This window comes from Doryrhamphus excisus, chromosome 14, assembly GCF_030265055.1.
Source record: "Doryrhamphus excisus isolate RoL2022-K1 chromosome 14, RoL_Dexc_1.0, whole genome shotgun sequence".
In the NCBI taxonomy this organism is placed as follows: Eukaryota; Metazoa; Chordata; class Actinopteri; order Syngnathiformes; family Syngnathidae; genus Doryrhamphus; species Doryrhamphus excisus.
Genome location: NC_080479.1, coordinates 17,659,209 through 17,687,015, shown reverse-complemented (window position 1 = coordinate 17,687,015; position 27,807 = coordinate 17,659,209). Strand labels below are relative to the sequence as shown.

Sequence of the window (27,807 nt, the reverse complement as noted above, 5' to 3'; positions counted from 1 at the left end):
AGTCACTCTGGTCGGGTCTTTTATTTGGTAAAGCTGCAGGTATGTGCCACACATTTTTTATTATTCATTATGAGAAACTGTAAGTATAAATGCTTAGAAATAAATTGCATGCTCTAAATAATCAACAATCATACTCACAATTTATTATTATTATTATTATTTTTGGTCCTTGCATTTTCTTGAACTATCCTTTGCACGTTCATTGACTGATCGTTTTGACAGGTTGGGAAGCCGTTTTTGCAGAACGACAATGCAGTGGTTGGTGAAGGCTGCAACGGTCATGTTGTTCCTGTCGGGTTTAACAAGATGTGAAAACGGGAGGAGGAAGGGACGGAAAGATGACAGCCATGGCGTCGTTGCAAAGACTAAAAGTAAGAGCTGTTTCATGGATTCAATTGGAAAAAGTCATTGTGGCTCGTTATAATTGGGTAATGCAGATAATTTATGTAATAGTTTTATTTCATTTGAACATGCAACAGATTACAATTGAATGCATCCCATAATCAGTTCACAGTTCCACATGTCCAAAAGGAGTAGGAAGAAGCAAAGCTTATTAAATCCTACCCCTCCATCTGGTATACATTTGTTCACTTCCTGCTTTCCTAATATAATTTTAGTTTTTTGTGTTTTTTTTAACTTTGTTTGATTATTTTTTTTAATTTTTTAAATTAATTTTTATTTTTGTAATTGTATTTAATATTTTTTAATTTTGTAATTTTTTTTACATTTTTTTATTTTTTAATTTTTTGTCACATACCGAAGTACGAGGTGATATGATCATGCGCATTGTTTGATTTCCTTACTCAATCCATTCCATAGTTTGATTCCACAGACTGAAATGCTATGGTAATTGATTATTTTTAGCCTTGTGTTTGTTTTTGGGGATTTAATTTATTTTTTCATTTTTATCCTAATATAATTTAATTTTTTTTTTAGTTTAATTTTTTCACTTCCTGCTTTCCTAATATAATTTAAGTTTTTTTTTTTTTATTTAAATTTTTTCACTTCCTGCTTTCCTAATATAATTTAAGTTTTTTTTTTTATTTTAATCCTAAAATAATTAAAAAAATAAATAAAATAATAAAAATAAAATAATAAATTAATAATTAATAATAATTAAAAATATCTTCTTTTTAAATTTTAATTTAATTAATTTGTATTCTTTTAATTGTATTTAATATTTTTTAATTTTGTAAAAAAAAATGTTTTTATTTTTATATAGTTTGATTCCACATACTGAAATGCTATGGCTTTTTAATGTAGTCCTTGCATATAAGTATGTATGAATAGATGTGTTATATGCAGAATTATTACATTTATAAATAAGGCATGGAACCAATTAACCTCAATGAACGAGGGATTACAGTAAATTGTTTTGGAAACACATGACTGGGTCTTGAAAAAGTCGTCTAAATGCTTCTGTTTCCTGTTTAGGTCCGGTTTGCCAAGTGGATATCATGTTTGTCGTGGACGGTTCAGAGAAAGCCAAAGCTACGCTGTTCGAGCAACAGAAAGATTTCATCCTGAGATTCAGCGCCAAACTTCTTCATCTTCACTTGGACGGCTGGACCCTGAAGCTGCGTCTGGCCGCTCTGCAGTACAGCAACACCGTGGTCGTGGAGCACAACTTCAGAGACTGGCAAGACATGGACGTCTTTCAGAGCAGAGTGGCCTCCATGACCTTCATAGGCCACGGTACCTACTCCGCCTTCGCCATTAGGAACGCCACGCGGGTGTTCATCCATGAGACGAGCTCCACTAGCCTCAGGGTGCTGCTGTTTATGACCGACGGTGTGGACCACCCGCGGAGCCCCAGCGCCGTGATGGCGGCCGCCGAAGCCAAACAACACAACATCCGAGTGTTTGCCATCCGCCTCTCCAAGATGGACATAAACGATCCCATTGGTGCAAAGCTGCGCTTTATTGCTAGCGCTCCCCAGCAGCAGTACGTCTTTAGTCTGACAGACGGTCATTTGGACCAAAGACTCTTCAATCAACTGGTCAGTCATGTTTAATTCCCTAATACCGCTCTCAAAAAAACATTTATTCAAACATTTAAAGTGTCGTGATTCGGTATTAATTAGACACCGGTTGCAGAGAACTGAGAAAGAGCTTGACTAAATGAAAGATCATCCAGATTGGTGCCAGTTCGCGCCAAAGATTATTTTTATTTTATTTTTATATTTTTATATTTTTATATTTTTATATTTTTATATTTTTATATTTTTATATTTTTATATTTTTATATTTTTATATTTTTACTGGCTTGTGGTGGCCCGTAACGGCGGCAAAAATATTTCAAAATATTTAAAATCTTCGTCATGCCACTTGCATCAAGCAATCGGCGCAAAGTGTCACAAACAATCCGCCTATTGGAATCCACTGGAATGTAATGGCGCGAGCCAAGTTGCTGCAATGATGCTAGGAGTCCACTGGGCCGGTGCCAGTTTGCGCCAAAGATTAATTTTATTTAATTTTTTTTTTTTTATATATTTTTTATATTTTTTATATTTTTACTGGCTTGTGGTGGCCCTTAATGGCGGAAAAAATATTTAAAATCTTCATCATGCCACTTGAATCAAGCAATCGGCGCAAAGTGTCCACCAAGTGGAACCAAATGTCACAAACAATCCACCTATTGGAATCCACTGGAATGTAATGGCACGAGCCAAGTTGCTGCAATGATGCTAGGAGTCGCTCGGCATGTTGCCATTATTTGGCGCCACGGCGAGCCACTACGCGCCAATCACATAATCTTTGGCATTTGCCATTACATTCCAGTGGATTCCAATAGGCGGATTGTTTACGACATTTGGTTCCACTTGGTGGACACTTTGCGCCGTTTGCTTGATGCAATTGAAGTGGCGCGACAAAGATTTTAAACATTTTGAAATTTTCTTGCCGCCAAACTCAATTTTTGGCACGAGCCAGTTGGGAGGCAGTTTGAGCCACTACACGCCACCAAGCACCTTAATGATGACACTAGGCGCGATAGCAAATTGCATTGGTGCCAACTGGCACCAACTGGCGCCGGCCCAGTGGACTCCTCGCATCAGTTTCACTTTCACTTTGCCTCATGCAGCTATGGTGTGTTCATGTATGAATGTGAGTGTGAATGGTTGTTTGTCTATATGTGCCCTGTGATTGACTGGCAACCAGTCCAGGGTGTGCTAGACAGCTGGGATAGGCTCCAGCATACCCTTGGAACCCTAATGAGGATAAGCGGTATAGAGAATGAATGGGCAGTACTGTACTTCCTGCGGTGGCTCATCATTGTCTCACTAGTATAGAATACTACATTTCCTCACGTCTTTGAATGTATCTTCTGAATGCTTTATATTTGTCAAAGTGTTGTGTTCAAAATGGCGTCAAAGTGGTGTAGTAGTTCCTAACCAAGTCCATTTTTGTCTTCCCTTTAGCAAACCATCGTAAACACCGGGGTAAGTCGCATCACATGAACAAAAATGTGACGTCTTCACGTCTGACGGATCATTTCCCTTTTGGCAGTGTCCACATCCAAAACGCTGCTTGTGCGAGAGGGGCCCGGTTGGAAACCCAGTGAGTAACTATGTCTCTCTCTCTTTGCTGTTAGCGCTAGTGTCGGATTAGCCACTTTATGGGCGGTTCTGTTGTAGCTGTGTCATTCAGTCACAGGGGTTACGTATCCGATGTAAACAAAGCGAGATCAGGGTGACCTATTCGTTTATGATTTATCATTCCAATGTAAGAATGAAAGGAATACGTTTTTCACAAGTCCAAAAGGAGTAGGAAGAAGCAAAGCTTATTAAATCCTACCCCTCCATCTGGTACTTTTACAATCAGTAACTGTTACATTTGTTCACTTCCTGCTTTCCTAATAAAATTGAAGTTAATTTATTTAAAAAAAATTAATTTGTATCCTAATATAATATATAATTTTAATTTTGTCACATACTGAAGTACAAGGTGATATGACCATCCAATGACATAATAAATAATTTTAATTTTTATCCTAATATCATTTAAGTTTGTTTAATTTTAATGACCTATTCGTTCATGATTTAAGCTTATTAAATCCTACCCCTCCATCTGGTACTTTTACAATCAGTAACTGTTACATTTGTTCACTTCCTGCTTTCTTAATAAAATGTAAGTTAATTTATTAAAAATTTAATTTTAATTTTAATTTTAATTAATACCGAAGTACAAGGTGATATGTCCATCCAATGACAATAAATAATTTAAATTTTTATCCTAATATAATTTAAGTTTGTTTAATTTTAATGACCTATTCGTTCATGATTTATCATTCCAATGTAAGAATGAAAGGAATAAGTTTCAGAGGATCGAACCAGCAACCTTCGTTTCTACAGTAGGTGGTACATGTTCGACTGGAATAATTGGTAGATAAAAACCAAAAGTAAACTCACATACTTGCTTGAGAAAAAGTATGCGGGAACCTTGGGAACCAATCGTGAAGCAGCCACAGTGGGAATTAGCCTGCACCCAAAGCCTTCTGGGAAAATACTTGAATCGGCAGGAAACATTCCCTACAGTGAAAGTGTAGCAGGTGGCAAGAGGGCAGCTTAGGTGTTGTTTGGACTGCCGGAAAGGGTCAAAGGTCAAGAATGGAAGCTTAGCTTAGCCACACAGAACGGAGGAGTTGATGTTGTACAAAAGGTTACAGACAGGTCACTACCTCTGCTAGATACACACCATATTCTATACAATATGTCCACCTTGGCTTTCATCTAGGGCAGGCCGGGCAAGCCAGGCTCTGGTGGAGCTCCAGGTCCAAAGGGGTCTCTTGTAAGTCTCTATTGTCTCCCCTAATTCTCTACGGGGAAAACACAAAGAGTCCACACAGCCACGTCTGATCTGTGTTGTGTTTGGACCCATTCTCTATAGGGGGAGTCTGGCATGAATGGACACCCAGGGAGGGAAGGCCTTCATGTAAGAAAAATGTCTTTTTTAGACTTTGACAAAAATACACATCACTCATAGTGATAATGGTAATGGTTTCATTTCATTTGAACATGCATCAGATTACAATTGAGTACATCCCATAATCAGTTCACAGTTCCACATGTCCAAAAGGAGTAGGAAGAAGCAAAGCTTATTAAATCCTACCCCTCCATCTGGTACTTTTACAATCACTAACTGTTACATTTGTTCACTTCCTGCTTTCCTAATATAAGTTTTTTAATTTTAATTTTTATCCTAACATATTTAATTTTAATTTTTATCCGAATATATATAATTTTAATTTTTATCCTAATATATATAATTTTAATTTGTATCCTAATATATATAATATATCCTAATTTGTTCACTTCCTGCTTTCCTAATAAAATTTAAGTTAATTTATTTAAAAAAAAAATAATTTTAATTTGTATCCAAATATAATTTAAGTTTGTTTAATTTTAATTTTAATTTTAATTTTGTCGTATATAGCCCGTTGCTTAACACGTTGGATGGAGTCTGGAATCGAAACGTTGAGTTGAATTGAAAATGTCTCCCAAATTCCAATTCAATTCCATTAATTTGAATTGAAGTTGCAAACAGGAAGTAGAATTCAAATTTGAATTGAATGAAGTAGAAATACCCCTAATTTATTTATTTAAAAGTGAATTTCCGCAAAGTAGGATTCCTTATTTGTAAATGGAATATTTTTGCCATGAGTGCATAGAAAATGTGTTTATAACCATCTAAATACAGTTGTTATTGTTAGAGCCCTCTAGACATGAAACAACACCCCTATAGTCACTTTTACACTCCTATTACCCAGATATTTATCAGAAATTAGACATAATATTTACTCACATATGCAATTCATTTTCCACATAACAAAAATTGCTGCTTTTCTGGGAATTTTGCATTTTCCGGCCCAAATGTTTACAATTGTTGTACAATCATCAATGTGTTTATGATCTGACCACACAGACAAAGTAACATTTTCTATTTTTTTCCTCTTTTTAAGGGTCAACCTGGCCGTAAAGGTGAAAAGGTATTTGCTATTGATGTTGTGATCATACAATAATATCTTTCCTATTTGATTACATTCATTGTACTACATTACACTGCATGAGTCCAACTGGTGTTATTCATATTTTTATCACATAATGTCCTTAGCAGTTAGCAGCATATTAGCTTGCCAACACATGAACAAATGTACCTTTGGTTGTATCAGTGTCATTAAAGTCGACAAATTACGTGAAGAAAAAATTTAAAAATTAAAATTTTATATTGTTTTATATTGTCAAATCGCGTTACATTGGCAAAAATATCGCAATATACGCTAAGGTCCATATCGCCCAACCCTAGTTTCTAGACGTCAAACTCTAACCAGAAAATGTATGTAAACCAAGAAAATAGTTGACTGAAAAAATATGCTAACCGAGGTTCCACTGTTGTTTTTGGAACAGATTAATTGCATTTACATTATTTCTTATCAGAAAAATTGATTCATTTAGAGTGCGCTTTGGTTAGAGTCTGACCTTCTTGAAAGAATGAATGACACTAACCAAGGTTCTACTATATATGACAATATTGATATCAGATATTGGTAAGAAAGCAAATATTGAGCATCTCTATATGTAAATATATGTATTTTACAGAGAATAATTACAGTTTGACATACAGAAAATATTGTGAAATCATTCTAAATAAGGAACGAGTAGAACTTACACTAATGCTAACCGCTAGGTCACAAAGTGTGAAGGAAAATGTACTTATCTGTTACCGTGTTGCATTCCGATAGGGCCAACAAGGTGAATGTGGTCCTGCTGGAAAACAAGGAGAAAAAGTATGTTTGATCATTGTATGGGTTTTTTTCTATTCTTTCAATACTATGTGTTGTATAACTTTATTTATTATTTTCCTTACTATTTTGTTTTAGGGTGCCATCGGCTCTTCTGGCCCAAGGGGCCCGAGAGGGGAGAAGGTAAAGTTTGAACTTTTCATCACTTTCATAGATTATGTTCATTTTGATGAATTGATGTAATCCCTCTTTTATTGCGGTTATTTGGTTCACGACCCGACCATATTTTGTTTCTGCCCTGAGGTAATTCTAACCTGCAATAAAAGCCTGTTGTTTGGCGACGAAGTCTGGTGATCGTGTGTCTCACCGGATCTTAAAGTTACATTACTGACACCTAGTGACCGGTGTAGAATACTACAACCTCTTCCAATGCATCTATTGAATGCATTATATTTTTATTTGACTTTCATTTTTTTTGCTTTGAAATGAAAAAAATAAACCCTGTTAAGTTTTCTTAAATAGACATTTCTTTGAATAATACAAAGCAGTGCTGATTAATTAATATTAATAATAATAATAATAATATTTATTATTATTGTTAATATAATAATAATAATAAAATAATTTAAAAAATAATATTAATAGTTATTATTACTGTTATTTATTTATTATTATTAATACAATAATAATTATATTATAATTATTATAATTTATATTATTATAATAATATTATATATTATAAGTATATTATATATTACAATATATAATTATTATACTATAATAATATATTATTAATTATTAATATATTAACAATATATTATTATTAATGGTAATAATGATTATTAATATTAATTAAGAATAATGACAAAGAGCTGTCCTATTTAGTCAGACTAGGGCTGTCCTACCTAGTCTTTTAGCATGGGCTGATGAAGCCTGCTTTTATGAAGCGTCTTCTCAGTTTCAGTCTTTTGTGGTGACATGGAGCTGTCCTATCTAGTCAGACTAGGGCTGTCCTACCTAGTCTTTGAGCATAAATTGATGAAACAATGCTCATATGAGGAGTGAAACGTACTCCTGGTTTTCACTCTTTAGTGATGGCAAGGAGCTGTCCTATCTAGTCAGACTTGACCTGTCCTACCTAGTCCTTGAGCATGAACTAATGAAGTTTCCTTGTATGAGAGGTGAAATGTCATTCATTTCATTCTTTCCTGGTGACAAAGAAAGCTGTCCTATCTAGTCAGATTTGAGCTGTCCTACCTACCTACCTAGTCTTTGACCATGAACTCATGAAGTTTCCTTGTATGAGAGGTGAAATGTCTGATTCATTTAATTCTTTCCTGGTGACAAAGAGCTGTCCTATCTAGTCAGACTAGGGCTGTCCTACCTAGTCCTTGAGCATGAACTAATGAGGTTTCCTGGTTTGAGAGGTGAAATGTCTGCTTCAATTCAATCTTTCCTGGTGACAAAGAGCCGTCCTATCTAGTCAGACTAGGGCTGTCCTACCTAGTCTTTGAGCTTGAACTTGTGAAGTTTCCTTGTATAAGAGGAGAAATGTCTTGATTCATTTCATTCTTTCCTGGTGACAAAGAGCTGTCCCATCTCGTCTAGTCTAGAGCTGTCCTATCTAGTCTTTGAGAATGACTTGATGAACCCTGCTTGTATGAGAGGTAAAAGACAAACTGAACAGTCTGATAGCAATCCATTCAATTCTCTGAACACAATAACCTGGATGAATAAGAAGACAAAAACGGAGGGCGAAAAAAGACAAAAAATGACAAATGCATATATTGTTGAAAAACTTTGATAGCATAAGCTAGCGAGGCTGCACTGTATTCGCCCATCTCGACCTCCGCTTCCACATCTATCTTCCATGTCTACCACGTGGGAAATCAGTACTCGGTTTTATATGACACCACTGCATGCATTGCTCGATACCTTCCCATGGCCACATCGAAATATTCAGGCTTGGTCTGAAAAGCATCAACTCTCCTGATCTGCACTTGTGGAATGTGAGCTGTGGATTACATCTTATCCCCATTGGAAAGTTGCTTTTCCAAAGCTTGTGATGTCTGGTTGAGCAGACAATGTCCCTATGGATTAGGATTTCAACATATGATCCATTTGCCCTCCATCCGTGCTCATCATACACGGCGGACGCCATCTTCCAATTGTCATTTGTCATCCATTTGTTTATCCACGCTTTCTTCCATCCATCTATTCGCCCATCCATCCATCATTCATTTATCCATGCTGATATAGTTCATCTTCAAACAGCTAAAATAATGCATAAGGCTAAAAATAACAAATTAGCAAAAAATGTCATCCACTACTTCTCTACAAGAGAGGAGAAATATGATCTCAGGGAAGAAGTACATTTGAAACACTTCTATGCTAGGACTACGTTATGCTAGCCATAGCATTTCAGTATGTGGAATCAAACTATGGAACGGATTGAGTAAGGAAATCAAACAATGCACAACGATGTATTGACACTTACTATGGTACCCATCGGTACCCATTATGTCATCGGATGCTCATATGACCTTGTACTTCGGTACGTGACAAAAAATAAAAAAATAAAACATTTTTTTTACAAAATGAAAAAATATTAAATAAAATAAAAAAAAATAAAATTTATTAAAAAAAATTAAAAAATTTTAATCTTTTTTTTTTTTTAAACAAAACAAAAATTATATTAGGAAAGCAGGAAGTGAACAAATGTAACAGTTACTGATTGTAAAAGTACCAGATGGAGGGGTAGGATTTAATCAGCTTTGCTTCTTCCTACTCCTTTTGGACATGTGGAACTGTGAACTGATTATGGGAAAACCTTAAACTGTATTATGGAAAGCAGGAAGTGAACAAATGTAACAGTTACTGATTGTAAAAGTACCAGATGGAGGGGTAGGATTTAATAAGCTTTGCTTCTTCCTACTCCTTTTGGACATGTGGAACTGTGAACTGATTATGGGATGCATTCAATTGTAATCTGATGCATGTTCAAATGAAATTAAACCATTACCATTACCATCAAATGCATTCATTTATTTATGCATTAATCCATACATGCATGCATTCATTCATCCATCCATGTATTCACTCATCTAAGGCCCTTCCATGCATTCACCAATAAACACATCCATCATTAATCATTAATTTAATACCAAATTGATGGGGGAAATGTTTAACAATCATAATAAAGTACAAAAATCACCTCTCACAGTGACGGGTTTTCACAATATTTTTCACAATATTGTGAAAAACAACGGACAATAAGCAGATAATTAGTGAATTACTGCATTACAATGGAAATATTCATACCCTATTATGAATATATCTATGATATACAGTGAAATCACAGTATTCGTTCTTTCTCAGGGTGCCCGTGGAGCAGCCGGAGACCAAGGTCCGGAAGGTTCATCTGGGTCTAAAGTACGAATTTATCAAATTAATCACATTTCATATTTACACATATATCCATGTATTTACTTATGTATCTTTATATATTTCCTTCACACAAAGGGTGACAGAGGACCAAGAGGTGCAAATGGACCTCCAGGAGATAACGGCGTCGGGTTTCCCGGTCCAAAGGTAAGAAAGTGAAGTCTGCATTGTTAAAATTTTATGAGTGAGCACATGAAATATGAAATATATGTTCAATATATGAATGATATAAGATGTGTCAAAGATGGATGCTCTTTAACCAAAAAATTGGAAAACAGGAAAACTGGAGCTTTGCTATATGGACATGGTCTTCGTCAAATGTACACTACACACCCACATGGGATTCAAACTCGCAACAAGACGCAGTCAGCAAGACTACAAATATCAATACAACCATACTAGAGTCATTTATCATGTTTTTATTATTATTATTATTATTATTAGCAGTAGTAGCTCTCACCTGTAATGACTTCATTTGGTTTTACAGGGCAACAAAGGGAACCAAGGAAAAGCAGGTCAACCTGGACTAACTGGTACCGGTGAACCAGGAGTGCCTGTGAGTGTCCACACTTTTAACTGATCACATGATCCATGTTTTTTTTTTTTTTTTTTACACATCTGTATTTTAATCTTGGGTGTGATATATATATATATATATATATATATATATATATATATATACTTGAAATAAAATGTAACATTACTTATGCACTGTTTTGTGAGGGATTGGACCCTGGGTTGCAGAGACACATGCAGAATTGAACAATAGGTGGAAAAAAAAAATTGGACCAATAGTGGCCTCTTTCTCACCAAATTTCTTCTTGATATCTTTTTAGTCGACAATCCTGTTTGCTGAAGTCAGCTCTTTGGTCTTTCCCCATGTACTGTACTTGGTTTTTTTTTGGCCTAAAATACGCATTTTCAAGCGTTAAAAAATGGCTAAATGAAGTAAAGGAAATACTACTTGGTGAATATTCACTTACCACGGTCAGGTCTAGAACCAGTTAATTATGATAATCTGTATGGTCATATCACCTTGTACTTCAGTACGTGACAAAAATGAAATAAAAAAAAATAAAAATGAAAAAAAACATATAATAAATTTAATATATATATATAATTTAATATAATGAAATAAAGTTTAAAAATAAATAAATGGTCATATCACCTCGTACTTCACCTTGTACTTCGGTACGTGACTATTAAAATTAAAAATATTAGGATAAAAATTACAATTAAAAAATTTAAAAAAACAAAAAAAACAAACTTAAACTATATTAGGAAAGCAGGAAGTGAACAAATGTTTGCATTTACTGAATACACAGACAACTGCTTTTGTTTGATTACTTCAGTGCGTGACAAAAACAAATACACCAAAAAAAAAACTACATTAGGACAAAACAGACATAACTGACATCTCGATGTGCTTAGGGTCCACCGGGGCCTCCAGGGATCCAAGGATATCACGGACTTCAGGGTGAAGGTCTCCCAGGGCCCAAGGTATCAAGATATATTTTTCCAATGTGGTTCTGTGCAATCATTTCTGAATGATATGTATATTTTTAAAAACCCAAACAAGCTCACACTGGACACCAACAGATGATATATTCCACCGTAATCAAGCTTTGAGCTGCCCCCACCCTCTGGTACACCCTGGACTGGTGGCCAGCCAATCACAGGGCACATATAGACAAACAACCATTCACACTCACATTCATACCTATGGACAATTTGGAGTCAGCCGCCAATTACCTTAACATTAAATGAATTATTTTTTTTAACTTGTTAGCCTAGCCTAGCCTAGCCTAGCATAAATGTCATGGGAACTGGGAACTCAAACCTCCAAAGTCATCTTCATCAGGGTTAAAATTGAACAGCCTCATAATTTTTTCATCACACACGTTGTCAGTCTCCAGCCATTCACACTCACATTCATACCTATGGACAATTTGGAGTCAGTCTCCAATTACCTTAACATTAAATGCATTATTTTTTTGAACAGTTCCATGTCTTGTTAGCCTAGCCTAGCATAAATGTCATGGGAACTGGGAACTCAAACCTCCAAAGTCATCTTCATCACGGTTAAAATTTAACAGCCTCAAAATTCTTTCATCACACACATTGTCAGTCTCCAGCCATTCACACTCACATTCATACCTATGGACAATTTGGAGTCGCTAATTAACCTAGCATGTTTTTGGAATGTGGGAGGAAGTCGGAGTACCCGGAGAAAACCCACGCATGCACGGGGAGAACATGCAAACAACACACAGAGATGGCACAATTTGGAGTCACTAATTAAACTAACATGCATGATTTTGGGAAGAACATGCAAACTCCACAATGAGAATCGAACCCACGTCTTCCTGATCTCCTAACTGTGTGGCCTACATGCTAACCATTCGGCATGTTTGGGGCATCTTTGTGTATTTGTTTATACACCTTTTGAGTATTAAGTTGCAGTGTGATGAATCGAGTGCTGTTAGCAAAGTGTTTGTTCTCAGTAAGACATTCACACTCACATTCATACCTATGGACAATTTGGAGTCGCTAAATTAACCTAGCATGTTTTTGGAATGTGGGAGGAAGTCGGAGTACCCGGAGAAAACCCACGCATGCACGGGGAGAACATGCAAACTCCACACAGAGATGAGGGTGGAATTGAACCCTAGTCTTCTAGCTGTGAGGTCTGCGCGCTAACCACTTGTACGCCGTACCGCCCATAAAATGTATTATTATTATATTATTATCCTCCCAAGAACACAACACAACGTGGTCTGAGTTCAGGCAATCAAACCCAAGTCCATCATGCAACGAATGGCCAAGCTTCATCATCAAATTATTAGTTTATGATTTGACCAACAGGTGAATATTCCTCTTATTATATTTGCTGAAATTCTCTTCTAGGGTGACATAGGATACGGGGGCCCCAAAGGCAGTCGAGGGCCCCCAGGACTTGGTTACAAAGGTGATAAGGTAAGTAAGTACACTATAATCCATATGCACTGTGACATACAAACTGTAACGACTGCTTTCCTGACCCGCAGGGAGTCTCAGGGGCACCCGGTCTTCCAGGTGGGATGGGTTTAGCAGGGGCGGGTCTCCAAGGAGAGAAGGCAAGATGAATAATTTTTTTAATTTGATTTAATTCCATCAGATATATTCCATGTTTTCTTGCATTTTAGACTCTTTTTTTGTTTTGGTTTATTGTGTAGGGAGATGAAGGACCACCTGGGCCTTCTGGCCTACGAGGACCTCCTGGGTTGGGTATTGTCGGACCCAAGGTGAACAGCTAACAGAGCCATGTGTAATATGTACCTTGCATTGTGTTAGCTCGTCAGGTATTTTACCAGTTGGATTATCTGTATGAAAAACACATTCACTGCCTTTCAGTTGTTTAAGATGAAGTCCTTTGCTGTTTCCCAGGGTGACCAGGGTTTCCCTGGGGAGGCCGGGCCCCAAGGAGAGAGGGGTATTTGTGAGCAAGGACCAAAAGTAAGTAAAATATCATTTAGTGAATAGAAATTATGTATTTGTAGTATGGTATGTAACATAATTTGCAGATTAAAGAGCCCACACTGAATTAATTAATTCATTTTCTAACGCTTATCATCACGAGGGTTGCAGGGGGTGCTGGAGCCTATCCCAGCTTTCTTCAGGCAAGAGGCGGGGTACCTGGACTGGTGGCCAACCAATCACAGGGCACATATAGACAAACAACCATTCACACTCACATTCATACCTATGGACAATTTGGAGTGGCTAATTAACCTAGCATGTTTTTGGAATGTGGGAGGAAACCGGAGTACCCGGAAGAAAACCCACGCATGCACGGGGAGAACATGCAAACTCCACACAGAGATGGCCGAGGGTGGAATTGAACCCTGGTCTCCTAGCTGTGAGGCCACACAACCGCCGTGCAGCCCCAATTCATTCATTCATTCATTTTCTACCGCTTATCCTCATGAGGGTCGCAGGGATGCTGAAGCCGATCCCAGCTGTCTTTGGGCGAGAGGCGGGGTCCACCCTGGACTGGTGGCCAGCCAATCACAGGGCACATATAGACAAACAACCATTCACACTCACATTCATACCTATGGACAATTTGGAGTCCGTCGCCAATTAACCTAGCATGTTTTTGGAATGTGGAACCAGAGAAAACCCACACATGCACGGGGAGAACATGCAAACTCCACACAGAGATAGCCGAGGGTGGAATCGAACTAGGGTCTTTCAGCTCCCAACACATTACACAAAAAATACATCAATTTTCTATGCCATTAGTCCTCATGAGGGTCACAGAGGTATGCTGGAGCCTATCCCAGCTGACTTTGGATGAGAGGCGGGGTACACCCTGGACTGGTGGCCAGCCAATCACAGGGCACATATAGACAAACAACCATTCACACTCACATTCATACCTATGGACAATTTGGCGTTAGTCTCCAATTAGCCTAACATTAAATTTTCCCAACAGTGAATGTAACATGACTAGTTACTAGTAACTAGTAGCCTAGCATAAATGTCATGGGAACTGGGAACTCAAACCACTACAGTCATCTTCTTCAGGGTTAAAATTTAACAGCCTCATAGTTCTTTCATCACACACGTTGTCAGTCTCCAGCCTTTGGAAACCTGTTTGTCATTGTGGGTGGTTGGCAGTCCAAGCAGTCCATACAGAAAGTGTAGTAATTCTACACTTCAAACTTACTTAAGATGTGTCAGATATTACTGTATAAGACTTCAAAACGTGATATTAGCTTCCACTTCACTCGTTCATGTCACTACTTCCTGAAACAGCACTCAAAGCATCATGGAACATGTAGTTTTTGGCGTTAATAATGTCTCACAGTACATTACAGTATGCACATGTGGACTTTTAGGGGGAGCCGGGGCCACGTGGTCCAATGGGCAGTCCTGGAATTCCCGGGGAAGACGGAGCTGCTGGGTCAAAGGTAAGACTTTGTGTAATTTATAAATAAGTTTCAGATCTTTTCAGATCTCCAGGCTGTGAGGCCGACATGCTAACCAGGCACACGTACAAGCAAAACATTTGTGCAGAGATTTGTGGCCATGGCAACGCTGTATCCAGTCACTGTTATCAGGTTTGTCTCTCCGGGTGCTGTAGGGAACAATGGGGTTGCCAGGTGAACGAGGTCAAGAAGGAGCAGAAGGGAAAGGTATCCCTGGGGAGAAGGTAATCCTAATGATCTGTAGCACTGCCACCGCTTAACTCTTGATGCTAGATGCTAGATAATGTAGGTAATGGTTTAATTTCATTTGAACATGCATCAGATTACAGTTGAATGCATCCCATAATCAGTTCACAGTTCCACATGTCCAAAAGGAGTAGGAAGAAGCAAAGCTTATTAAATCCTACCCCTCCATCTGGTACTTTTACAATCAGTAACTGTTACATTTGTTCACTTCCTGCTTTCCTAATATAATTTTTAAATTTTTATTTTTATCCTAACATATTTAATTTTAATTTTTATCCTAATATATTTAATGTTATTTTTTATCCTAATATATTTAATTTTAAGTTTTATCCTAACATATTTAATTTTATTTTTTATCCTAATATATTTAATTTTAATTTTAATCCTAACATATTTAATTTTAAGTTTTATCCTAACATATTTAATTTTATTTTTTATCCTAATATATTTAATTTTAAGTTTTATCCTAACATATTTAATTTTAAGTTTTATCCTAAGATATTTAATTTTAATTTTTATCCTAACATATTTAATTTTAATTTGTATCCTAATAATTTTAATTTTAATTTTAATTTTAATTTTAATTTTAATTTTAATTTTAATTTTAATTTTAATTTTAATTTTAATTTTAATTTTAATTTTAATTTTAATTTTAATTTTAATTTTAATTTTAATTTTTGTTTGCAACTTTTTACAAAACAAGTGATATTGGCTCCCAGCATACCTTGCGGCATTTTTTTTTGTAAGCAGTGCATTTTGTACGTTGTACTACATAAGCTTCTGATGGTGTTTTTTTTCCACAAGGGTGATCGAGGGGATTGTGGGCTACAGGGACTCCCAGGGCCTCCAGGCTCAGGTGGACCAGTGGGAGCTAAGGTATGAATAATTAAAAAGTAGATACCGGGACTTGATATTTGGGGTTCCCGGTGAGCATTTGCATGTTCTTCTTGTGCTTGTGTGTCTTTTCCATTCCAAAAACAGTGTGAATAACATAAGTGATATGATATTTTTTTCCTGTTCCGATTTTGTATTATTCTGATGTAGATAAGGGAAGAAATATTGAACAAATATTTGTACAGATATAGAAGGGAGCTGTAAAAAAAAAATGGTAAAGGAGCGGCACTGTTGTAAACCTTGGAGACACTTAAGCTTATTGTCTGTTTGACACACACACGTATTATCTTGGTTTATGTATCTTCATTTTACTGACCTTCTTCTCCAGGGAGAGACTGGCAACCCAGGAATGGTGGGCCGACCTGGAACACCCGGGCGGGGTCTTCCCGGACCAAAGGTGATGAAATGATTTCATAAGATTGATGACCAGTAACAGACAGCCAATCACAGGGCACATATAGACAAACAACCATTCACATTCATACCTATGGACAATTTGGAGTCAGTCTCCAATTAGCCTAACATTAAATAAGTTATTTTTTTTTAACAGTTCCCAACAGTGAGTGTAACATGACTAGTTACTGATAACTAGTAGCCTAGCATAAATGTCATGGGAACTGGGAACTCGAACCTCTAAAGTCATCTTCTTCAGGGTTAAAATTGAACAGCCTCATAATTCTTTCATCACACACGTTGTCAGTCTCCAGACATTCACACTCACATTCATACCTATGGACAATTTGGAGTGGCTAATTAACGTAGCATGTTTTTGGAATGTGGGAGGAAACCAGAGTACCCTGAGAAAACCCACGCATGCACGGGGAGAACATGCAAACTCCACACAGAGATGGCCGAGGGTGGAATTGAACCCTGGTGTCCTAGCTGTGAGGTCTGCGCGCTAACCACACGACCGCACCGTGCAGCCCGGATTCCTTATTCACAAATGAGCTATTTTTGCAGTAAGAGTATACAAATAATTTTACCAACTTCTAAATATTTTAATATTAGAGTCCTTGATCTATTAAATAACACCCCTATAGTCACATTTACACTCATATTACCCAATAGAGTAGACATATAAGAGAAAATAAGACAGACTCATGTTAGCATTGGACAGCTGGGATAGGCTCCAGCATACCCCTGCAACATTAGTGAGGATCAGCGGCATAGAAACAGATTGGATGTTAGCATTGGGAGTTTCTTGTTTTTTTCTGGACGGTGTACTTCCTGCGGAGGCTATTGTATATATTGTTAAATATCAGATATAATTGTGATAATTCCACCCAGCGCGCAGACCTCACAGCTAGGACACCAGGGTTCAATTCCACCCTCGGCCATCTCTGTGTGGAGTTTGCATGTTCTCCCCGTGCATGTGTGGGTTTTCTCTGGGTACTCCGGTTTCCTCCCACATTCCAAAAACATGCTAGGTTAATTAGCCACTCCAAATTGTCCATAGGTATGAATGTGAAAACAAACTTTGCTAACAGCACTCGATTCATCACACTGCAACTTAATACTCAAAAGGTGTATAAACAATACAAATACTAATACTCATTTATACTGATACTAAAATACAAATGCTAAAATACAAATTTCGCAAGGGGGCGGCACAGCTAGGAGACCAGGGTTCAATTCCACCCTCGGCCATCTCTGTGTGGAGTTTGCATGTTCTCCCCGTGTATGCGTGGGTTTTCTTTTCCGGGTATTCCGGTTTCCTCCCACATTCCAAAAAACATGCTCGGTTAATTGGCGACTCCAAATTGGTATGAGGTATGAATGTGAGTGTGAATGGTTGTTTGTCTATATGTGCCCTGTGATTGGCTGGCCACCAGTCCAGGGTGTACCCCGCCTCCCGCCCGAAGACAGCTGGGATAGGCTCCAGCACCCCCTGCGACCCTCGTGAGGAAAAGCGGTAGAAAATCAATGAATGAATGAATGAATTGTGCTAATTGTCCATACTTGTCTACTTAATAGGGAGAACTTGGACCTGTAGGACCTACTGGACCTATCGGAGAACCTGGAGTGGGGACTATTGGACCCAAGGTAACATAATATAGTATATACCTCCAAACAAGGGCACTGCAGAAATCTGAGGAGGGAATACTTTCACCTCAGTCTCCTCAGTCACATGACACACTTTCCGAAAAACCAAGTCATGAACACAGACATTCCCATCTTGGTTGGACCAGTGGAAGAAAACTACAGAATTCCGGAATATTTTATTTTAAGAATGTTTGTATTTGTGTTGCCTAATTTGGTTTGGATTTCTCCTCAGGGAAGCAAAGGGATTCCTGGTCCTGCCGGGCCACCAGGAATGAAGGGGGATAGTTTTTCAGGACCACAGGTGACCTTTTTTTCCGTTCGGAAAGAAAGACAAGAAATGTTCATTTATTAGGATGTAATATACTACATGGTTGCCATTAGGGGCTACGTGGGTTACCTGGAGTCCAAGGAGAGATGGGCCCTGAAGGGAAAGGTCTACCTGGGCTTAAGGTATTTATTTAATATTTATCTTTATTAAGCTCCCATATTCCAAAACCCAATGCAGACCACAGCAACTAATACATTTATGTTAATTATGTCTATGATACCAGGGCAGTAGAGGCTTACCGGGAGTCTCTGGACCATCTGGTCCTCCAGGAAATGGACTGTTTGGACCAAAGGTGAGTATCTGAATGTATGAAAAAGCAGACCAGGACATACTATTTTATTTACCATTACTACCTTACAGCCATTTAGTACATACTATTTTACACACATCTACAAGTTAAAATATTACATGTGGAGTACCCCAGGAGTCAATACCGGGACCAAAAGTGTTCAATTTGTACATCAATGACATCTGCAAAGTTAAGGACTTGAAGTTTTATTATTACTGCCTTTTTGTTCCGAAAGGTCAGAGGTGAAACGGTCATATTAAAACAATGATTTGATAATAATAGATTATCCTTGAACTTAAATAAAACTAAAATCATGCTATTTGGTAATAGTAGAAAAAATATGTACGAGCAAATGCAAATAAACGGTGAACACATAGAAAAGGGTGAATGAAAATACAATTCTGGGGATCATAATAGATGAAAAAAGAGCTAGAAACCTCATATTACAAATATAAAACATAATGTAGCAAGAAATATTTCAATACTAAACAAAGCAAAATTTATTCTTGATGAAAAAAAATCACATCGCTCTCTGGTTCTCCCATATCTAAATTATTGTTTGGCGATTTGGGGTAATAACTATATACAAATCATTGAGATTTCATAGTTCTTCCCAAATTCCAATTGTTCATGGAATTCCATGTTTTCTGGCTTTTTTGAATGCACCGTAGTAGCTAAAGCGAAACTTAAATAAACAGTGGATCTCATTCACATTTCATATTTTTGATTCAGCATTTTGGGCTGTGCAAATTTGTTATGTTTTTTATTATTCTAATTATTTTTCCTCAAATCACTGTTGTTCCTGGAATTCCATATTTTCTGGCTCAAAATTTCCAATTGAAAAGATTTTAACTAATTGCGTGGCGCACAGTTATTTCAGGAATCATCTCTATTAGACGCTACAGAGAAGAGAATCTTTTCTTCTTCTCTTTTCTTCGAGTAAAAATGTTTTTATGTCCAAACCAGGGATCTCCAGGGCAGTCTGGTCCACCAGGTCCCACTGGACCTTCAGGAGAGGGCATTCGAGGACCAAAGGTAAAGATCTTAAAGAGGTTCCGATGGATAACCGATGGGTAACCGATGGATAACCGATGGATAACCGATGACAACCGATGACAACCGATGACAACCGATGATAACCGATGATAACCGATGATAACCGATGGATAACCGATGGATAAACGATGGAGAACCGATGATAACTGATGGATAATCGATGATAACCGATGAATAGCCGATGGATGACCGATGGATAACCGATGGATAACCGATGGATAACCGATGGATAACCGATGATAACCGATGATAACCGATGATAACCGATGATAACCGATGACAACCGATGACAACCGATGGATAACGATGGATAACGATGGATAACCGATGGATAAACGATGATAACCGAAGATAACTGATGGATAATCGATGATAACCGATGAATAGCCGATGGATAACCGATGATGACCGATGATAATCGATGGATAACCGATGATAATCGATGGATAACCGATGATAATCGATGATAATCGATGATAATCGATGATAACCGATGATAACCGATGATAACCGATGATAACCGATGGATAACCGATGGATAACCGATGGATAACCGATGGATAACCGATGGATAACCGATATACTTGGAATTATGGTTGCCTCTTTCTCCACTCATCGTCACGGCTGTTTTTCATGTCACTACAGGGAGAACCTGGCTTCCAAGGCCCCGTGGGTCCCCGTGGCGCACCGGGTGATGGATCTCCCGGCGAAAAGGTACCAACAGATACAAATAACGCCAAATATTCAATATCACTTGTGAGAAATCCAAGTCGTTATACAGAAATGATTGTAAAAGACTCAATTTATTGCTCACAGGGAAATAGAGGCATCTCTGGTGAAAGAGGAAGGAAAGGAGATAAGGGTGACTATGGTGCGCCTGGGCATACAGGACTTATGGTAACACACTTGTTGCTGTTCATACGGCCCAATTCTCACTCTTTTTAATTGAATTATCAGGCTCTTAAATTCCGACACTGAAGAAGACGACTTTATTGGTTTTAGTTTGCAGGCGGAAGATGAAGACAGCAATGATTTATAGATTTAAAATCTCTCTCTGTAACATATATGAGCCTGTGCGCTCAATAATCCGGAAATTATGGTACATGTTTGATTCCGCATTGACGGACGCTCAAATTGCGTATTTTTCATTTTTTTAAGCATTTTTCCCCACATAGAACACATCTCATTCTCAGGGCACTGAATCGATCGTAACTGGACGGTTCAGGTTGTTTCGCCTCTCATCCGAGTTTCTCATCCTAGTTTGACCAGAGTGGACAGCTCTCATCTGTCAAAACCTGGTGTCTTCCATCACTGGTCAGCTAGTCCGAATGAGTTTTTGGGTAATGGTAATGGTTTAATTTCATTTGAACATGCATCAGATTACAATTGAATGCATCCCATAATCAGTTCACAGTTCCACATGTCCAAAAGGAGTAGGAAGAAGCAAAGCTTATTAAATCCTACCCCTCCATCTGGTACTTTTACAATCAGTTACATTTGTTCACTTCCTGCTTTTCTAATAAAATTTTAGTTTTTTTATTTTATTTTTATTCTAATTAATTTTAATTTGTTCACTTCCTGTTTTCCTAAAATATTTTTTTAAAAATATTTTTTATTTTTATCCTAATACATTTTAATTTTAATTTGTTCACTTCCTGCTTTCCTAAAAAAAATTTTTTTCTTTTTTTAATTTTTATTTGTGTCCTCTCTTGTAGAGAAGTATTGGATGACATTTTTCGGTAATTGGTTATTTTTAGCCTTATGCATTATTTTAGCTGTTTGAAGATGAACTATATCAGCAAGTTGAAGTATTTGTGATTTTAGAAATGAGTTAGTATGTTCTCTGTAGGCGCCATTATGAATTAGTTACTCAGTTTTTGCTTTAGTCACGCTCATACAGGAGAGTTGCCATTGATTCAGCACCCTGAGAATATGTGGATGAATATAGTACGTGATAATTCAGCATATATGTACCATTGTTGATTTTGGACTTTGCTTCTGAAATGTGTTTAATGAATTGTTTGTGAAAATGTGAATCTGATTTAACAGGGGAGACCCGGAGAAAAGGGTGAACCGGGACTGACTGTGAGTAAATCCCAATCATATCGATATCCTGACCACAACAACCAATGAGAATTATTGCTTCTGTATCTGTCTCTTGATGCCCAGAGAGAAGAGGTGGTCCGAATCATCCAGGAACTCTGTGGTAATATTCAACATTCACCACAATTAATTTAGTATGGATTCCAATGCATTCAATATTCATTATATAAGAAATGGACACATTCCTAAGAGATATTGTACATAAGGATGCTTAGTCACTGGTTCTGTTGCATGCATTTTACCTCCTAGGAAAAGCAATGATTTCTATGCTTGAAAGTGCTTAATTTATGCAAAATATGCAAATATTTGTCTAAATATGCATATTTTCAACATCAGGATTTCTAACGTTTTGGAAAATAGTGATCAAGTGAAGATCTAAATTTCTAACACCTTCCTGTTCCTGTGTTGGTCGATGCAGGCATGGGGGGAAGCATAGCGGATCACGTTTGCGGCCAGGATGACACACAGGCGTTACTGTCAAACTCTATCTCATCACCTGATCATCTCCACCAGGAGGGTCCAGTTGATAAATTTGGGCAGAAGGTATGTACTGCATTTAGAATTACTTATTTTCTATTATTCTATTATCTATAATTCTTCCTCTATGGAGTATTGCAAGCACCTCCACTTGTGACATTGCTGTGTATTTTATTGTCCGATTAGCAAGAATAATTATGTCAAACTTCCTTTGCTGTATAAAATCATGTTAGCATGCTAGCATGTTAAAATTAGCATACTAGCATTGTTTTGCTATTTTCATAGATGCGTATGTAAACACCACTATCATGGGTGTTAGCATGCTTATTTTAATATATTAGCATTGCTAGCATGCTAACATTAGCATACTAGCATTGTTTTGTTATTTTCATAGATGCATATATAAACACTTACCACTATCATGCTGGGTGTTAGCATGTTATTTTTAGTATGTTAGCAGTGCTAGCATGCTAACATTAGCATACTAGCATTGTTTTCCTATTTTCATAGATTCATATATAAACACTTACCATGATCATGCTGGGTGTTAACTCGCTAATTTTAGTATGTTAGCATTGCTAGCATGCTAACATTAGTATACTAGCATTGTTTTGCTATTTTCATAGATGCATATATAAACACTTACTATTATCATGCTGGGTGTTAACTCGCTAATTTTAGTATGTTAGCATTGCTAGCATGCTAACATTAGCATAGTAGCATTTTTATCCATTTTCATAGGTAGACACTATTATGCTAGGTGTTAGCAATACTAACATGCTAACATGAATTTTCATGAATATTCACGGCGTACGAGTGGTTAGCACGCTGGCCACACAGCTAGGAGACCCGGGTTCGATTCTCTGTGTGTAGTTTGCATGTTCTCGCCGTGTGTGAAAAAAATGAAGGAGAAAGAAAGAGGAAGTAAAAAAAGTTACCAAAATAAAAGCTATAACTAAAAGGCAATTTTTAGCTGAAATTGAACCACTTTTGTCCTCCAGCCTGAAGGTGAAGCACCTGAAGATGTGCAGACATGGCTGCCACCACCAGAGGACACCAAGCTTGACCCTAATGATGGGGAGAGGGAACGTGGCCCTGCGACCACCACAGTCCTGCTTCCAACACCTCACCCGCATGAAGACATGAACCGGCCTCTTCAAGCCCCGACACGCTCACCTGTGGCAGGTAAACATGAACAGATGGACAGCAGAGCCGCACCTTCCTGTCATGTGATGCTTGCGTCTTATCATGTCTCGTGTTTGGTTTGCTAACGACTTTTGTCTTAAATGCCTTCCTGTTGTCACGGTAATAACGTCAATCCACTGAGGACTTTGTAACGAGACATAAAACTAGCACAGCTACTCAGGTTGCTCTCAAGCCTCCTTTTAAATTTTATTGGCAAGGTTTAGAAACTTGCAGTAGTTTGCATGTCAGTATTCAAAACTACTCTTGGCCTGAATGAAGCATTTTCAAATACAGTATGAGGCATTCAAAGATGCGATATGTATGTAGTATCCTACACTGTTCAATAGGTGTCAGTAATGTCACATTGATGAGACAATAGCCGCCACAGGAAGTAATGTACAGAACAGGAAGTAGAACACTCCCAATGCTATATTATGTCTTATTTTATCGCATGTCTACTAAATTGGTTAACAGGAGTGTGACTATAGGGGTACTATTTCATAGCTAGAGGGCTCTAATAATGTTAAAGATTGTATTGAAGAGGTTTTCTATGCTCTAACTTTGAAAAAAAAAAATAGAATTCTTTATTGAGAAATTTAATATTTTGTAGTTAGAGCATAGAAAACCTATTAAACTTCTGAATACAAATTTTATTTATTTATTTATTAATATGATAAAATTAGAGCCCTCTAGACATGAAATATACCCATAATAAAGAAATTTAATATTTTTGTAGTTAGAACATAGAAAACCTATTAATGACCTTCTGAATATGATTTTTATTTTTTTTTTCTAAATTCGATTTAGACATGATTTAGACATGAAATATAAATATAATAAAGAAATTTAATATTTTTGTAGTTAGAGCATAGAAAACCAATTTACGAACTTCTGAATACAATTTGTATTTATTTATTTATTTGAATATGATAAAAATAGAGCCCTCTAGACATGAAATATACCCCTAATAAAGAAATTTAATATTTTTGTAGTTAGAGCATAGAAAACCTATTAACGACCTTCTGAATATGATTTTTATTTTTTTTAATTGTTTATTTTTTTCTAAATATGATAAAATTAGAGCCCTCTAGACATGAAATATACCCCTAATAAAGAAATTTAATATTTTTTTTTATTTTTTATTCATTTATTAATATGATAAAATTAGAGCCCTCTAGACATGAAATAACACCCCTAATAAAGAAATTTAATATTTTTGTAGTTAGAACATAGAAAACCTATTAATGACCTTCTGAATATGAATTTTAATTTTTTTCTAAATTCGATTAAATTAGAGCCCTCTAGACATGAAATATAATATAAAGAAATTTAATATTTTTGTAGTGAGAGCATAGAAAACCAATTTATGAACTTCTGAATACAATTTTTATTTATTTATTTTTTTGAATATGATAAAATTAGAGCCCTCTAGACATGAAATAACACCCCTAATAAAGAAATTTAATATTTTTGTAGTTAAAGCATAAAAAAACCTATTAACGACCATCTGAATATGATTTTTATTTTTTTCTGAATACGATTTCTAAAATTAGAGCCCTCTAGACACGAAATAACACCCCTATAGTCACCTTCACACTCCCATGACTCAATATCCATCCAACTATGATCAAAAGCCATATTGAACTACAAAAACAGCATCATTTATGAATATATTAATATATTAATTCCTCCTTTCAGTTCAGACGCGGTTCCATTTCTATCCAATGAGTTAGAACAGGAAGTGATAAAAGTTCTCGCATTTGCTCTTGTGCATGAAGGTGGGAGCTGCCGTCTGCCCCTGGACCCGGGTCCCTGTCGGCGCTACGTCGCCAGATGGTACTACGACCCGGAAGCCAATGCCTGCGCCCGCTTCTGGTTTGGCGGTTGTCAGGGCAACAACAACAACTTTGAGACGGAAGAGAGCTGCGGGATTTCCTGTGTGGTCACATGACATCTTTTCTTATCGAACCAACCTCAGGCTAGTTTATAAAAATTTGACCATGAGCTCATCCTTCCTTTTTTTCATCCTTTTGGATGAAAAATCACTATTTTTTTTACAGACTTAATCCAAATCTTAAGACCAGTTGAAAAATTAAAATATTGAATTTAATTAAAATATGCGTTTTGAACATTTATACTGAAATAGGTTGTTTTTCCACATGGCAATAAAAGCTAAAAAACTGCTAAAAATGCTAATTTTCTGTCAGGCATTCACACGGTCATAACCTCCTGATGGCTAAAGCTAAGAAGCTTTAAGCTTTTAACATTTTTGGAAAAGTCCTAAGCATTACACCCCCCCCCCCCCAAAAAAAAATGACACCTGTACTGAACCAGAGGATCCGATTGGCTGTTCCGTCAAAACACAAGGTGGTCCTCGACCCAAATGAAGTCCCTTACTGGTGCCGACTGGAACCATCTGCGGGACAAGGGTTTCAAAACCAAATAATTAATTAAAAAAAATGTAACCTTGGCGGTCCAGATGTCTTCCAACATTACTGGCATGACAAGGAGATCCTACCTGAGATGGAGATGGAGCTTCGGATGGTGCAGGGTCGTCAAACGGTTTTGTACAGATGTTGCAGCGGGCAATCCTGATGACTGAAGGTCCTGGTCTGTGTGGTAACTGCCGGGTTCTTCAACAGGACAACGACGCAGTTCGGAATTCTGGCTTGACCAAAGACTTCTTCAGGGAGAATAACATCCCTCTTTTTTGGACCGTCCCGCATGTTCCCCAGGTTTAAATCCCTTAGAGAACATTGAAGGATGGATGGGAAGGGAAGTTTATAAAACTTACCATCAGTTCTAGACAGTTGATACCCTTGGTGATGCCTTCAATGTCCATAATAGCCTCCTGGAAAACACTCGCATCAAGCATGTCTAAAGCTATTTTTGAAGCAATTAACAAGAATGGTGGAGCTTCTCATTACTGAGATACAGCCCCCCCCGAGGAAACACTGGAGTTAAAAGCTGAAGACTAAGAGCATAAAATAGGACTAAAAAGATAAAAACTGGAGTTAAAAACTGAAGACTAAGAGCAAAAAATAGGACTGAAAAGATAAAAACAAAACACGAGTTAAAAGCTGAAGACTAAGAGCAAAAAATAGGACTAAAAAGATTTTTTTTAAAAACACTGGAGTTAAAAGCTAGACTAAGAGCAAAAAATAGGACTAAAAAGATAAAAAAAAACACGAGTTAAAAGCTGAAGACTAAGAGCAAAAAATAGGACTAAAAAGATTTTTTTTTAAAAACACTGGAGTTAAAAGCTAAAGACTAAGAGCAAAAGTAGGACTAAAAAAATAAAAACAAAACACTGGAGTTAAAAGCTGAAGACTTAGTGCAAAAAATAGGACTAAAAAGATAAAAACATAACAACTGGAGTTAAAAGCTGAAGACCAAGAGCAAAAATTAGGACTAAAAAGATAAAAACAAAACACTGGAGTTAAAAGCTGAAGTCTAAGAGCATAAAATAGGACTAAAAAGATATAAACAAAACACTGGAGTTAAAAGCTGAAGACTAAGAGCATAAAATAGGACTAAAAAGAGAAAAACATAACACTGGAGTTAAAAGCTGAAGACTTAGTGCAAAAAATAGGACTAAAAAGATAAAAACATAACAACTGGAGTCAAAAGCTGAAGACTAAGAGCATAAAATAGGACTAAAAAGATAAAAACATAACACTGGAGTTAAAAGCTGAAGACCAAGAGCAAAAATTAGGACTAAAAAGATAAAAACAAAACACTGGAGTTAAAAGCTGAAGTCTAAGAGCATAAAATAGGACTAAAAAGATATAAACAAAACACTGGAGTTAAAAGCTGAAGAGTAAGAGCATAAAATAGGACTAAAAAGATAAAAACATAACACTGGAGTTAAAAGCTGAAGACTTAGTGCAAAAAAATTGGACTAAAAAGATAAAAACATAACACTGGAGTTAAAAGCTGAAGACTTAGTGCAAAAAATAGGACTAAAAAGATAAAAACATAACACTGGAGTTAAAAGCTGAAGACTTAGTGCAAAAAATAGGACTAAAAA

General features: G+C 36.9%; 1 protein-coding gene and 1 long non-coding RNA gene across 2 annotated transcripts; one reads left to right on the top strand and one right to left on the bottom strand.

Moving 5' to 3' along the window:
* col28a1a (collagen, type XXVIII, alpha 1a) lies at window positions 1–27,122 on the top strand. Its single transcript, XM_058047361.1, has 34 exons — window positions 1–39; window positions 223–371; window positions 1,435–2,000; window positions 3,420–3,440; window positions 3,508–3,558; window positions 4,735–4,788; window positions 4,888–4,932; window positions 5,960–5,986; window positions 6,740–6,784; window positions 6,878–6,922; window positions 10,118–10,171; window positions 10,262–10,330; window positions 10,671–10,739; window positions 11,615–11,683; window positions 13,091–13,159; window positions 13,231–13,299; window positions 13,399–13,467; window positions 13,610–13,678; window positions 15,067–15,138; window positions 15,312–15,380; window positions 16,207–16,278; window positions 16,625–16,693; window positions 18,271–18,339; window positions 18,572–18,640; window positions 18,721–18,789; window positions 18,891–18,959; window positions 19,923–19,991; window positions 20,658–20,726; window positions 20,829–20,909; window positions 22,062–22,097; window positions 22,182–22,218; window positions 22,534–22,658; window positions 23,594–23,777; window positions 25,556–27,122. Exons 2-34 carry the CDS (start codon window positions 251–253, stop codon window positions 25,726–25,728), a joined length of 2,844 nt encoding a protein of 947 aa, XP_057903344.1. The 5' UTR covers window positions 1–39; window positions 223–250; the 3' UTR covers window positions 25,729–27,122.
* Window positions 25,295–27,807, bottom strand: LOC131101946 (uncharacterized). The gene is made up of 2 exons (XR_009119358.1): window positions 26,296–27,807; window positions 25,295–26,193 (listed from the first exon to the last, which is right to left on the bottom strand). It is a non-coding gene; the product is annotated as an uncharacterized LOC131101946 (long non-coding RNA).

Coding starts and splice junctions, on each gene's coding strand:
- col28a1a (XM_058047361.1), top strand. CDS start 251: ATGCAGTGGTTGGTGAAGGCTGCAACGGTCATGTTGTTCCTGTCGGGT. Junction 13,300..13,398: donor CGGGTCTCCAAGGAGAGAAG/GCAAGATGAATA, acceptor TTTATTGTGTAG/GGAGATGAAGGACCACCTGG. Junction 19,992..20,657: donor AGGGCATTCGAGGACCAAAG/GTAAAGATCTTA, acceptor ATGTCACTACAG/GGAGAACCTGGCTTCCAAGG.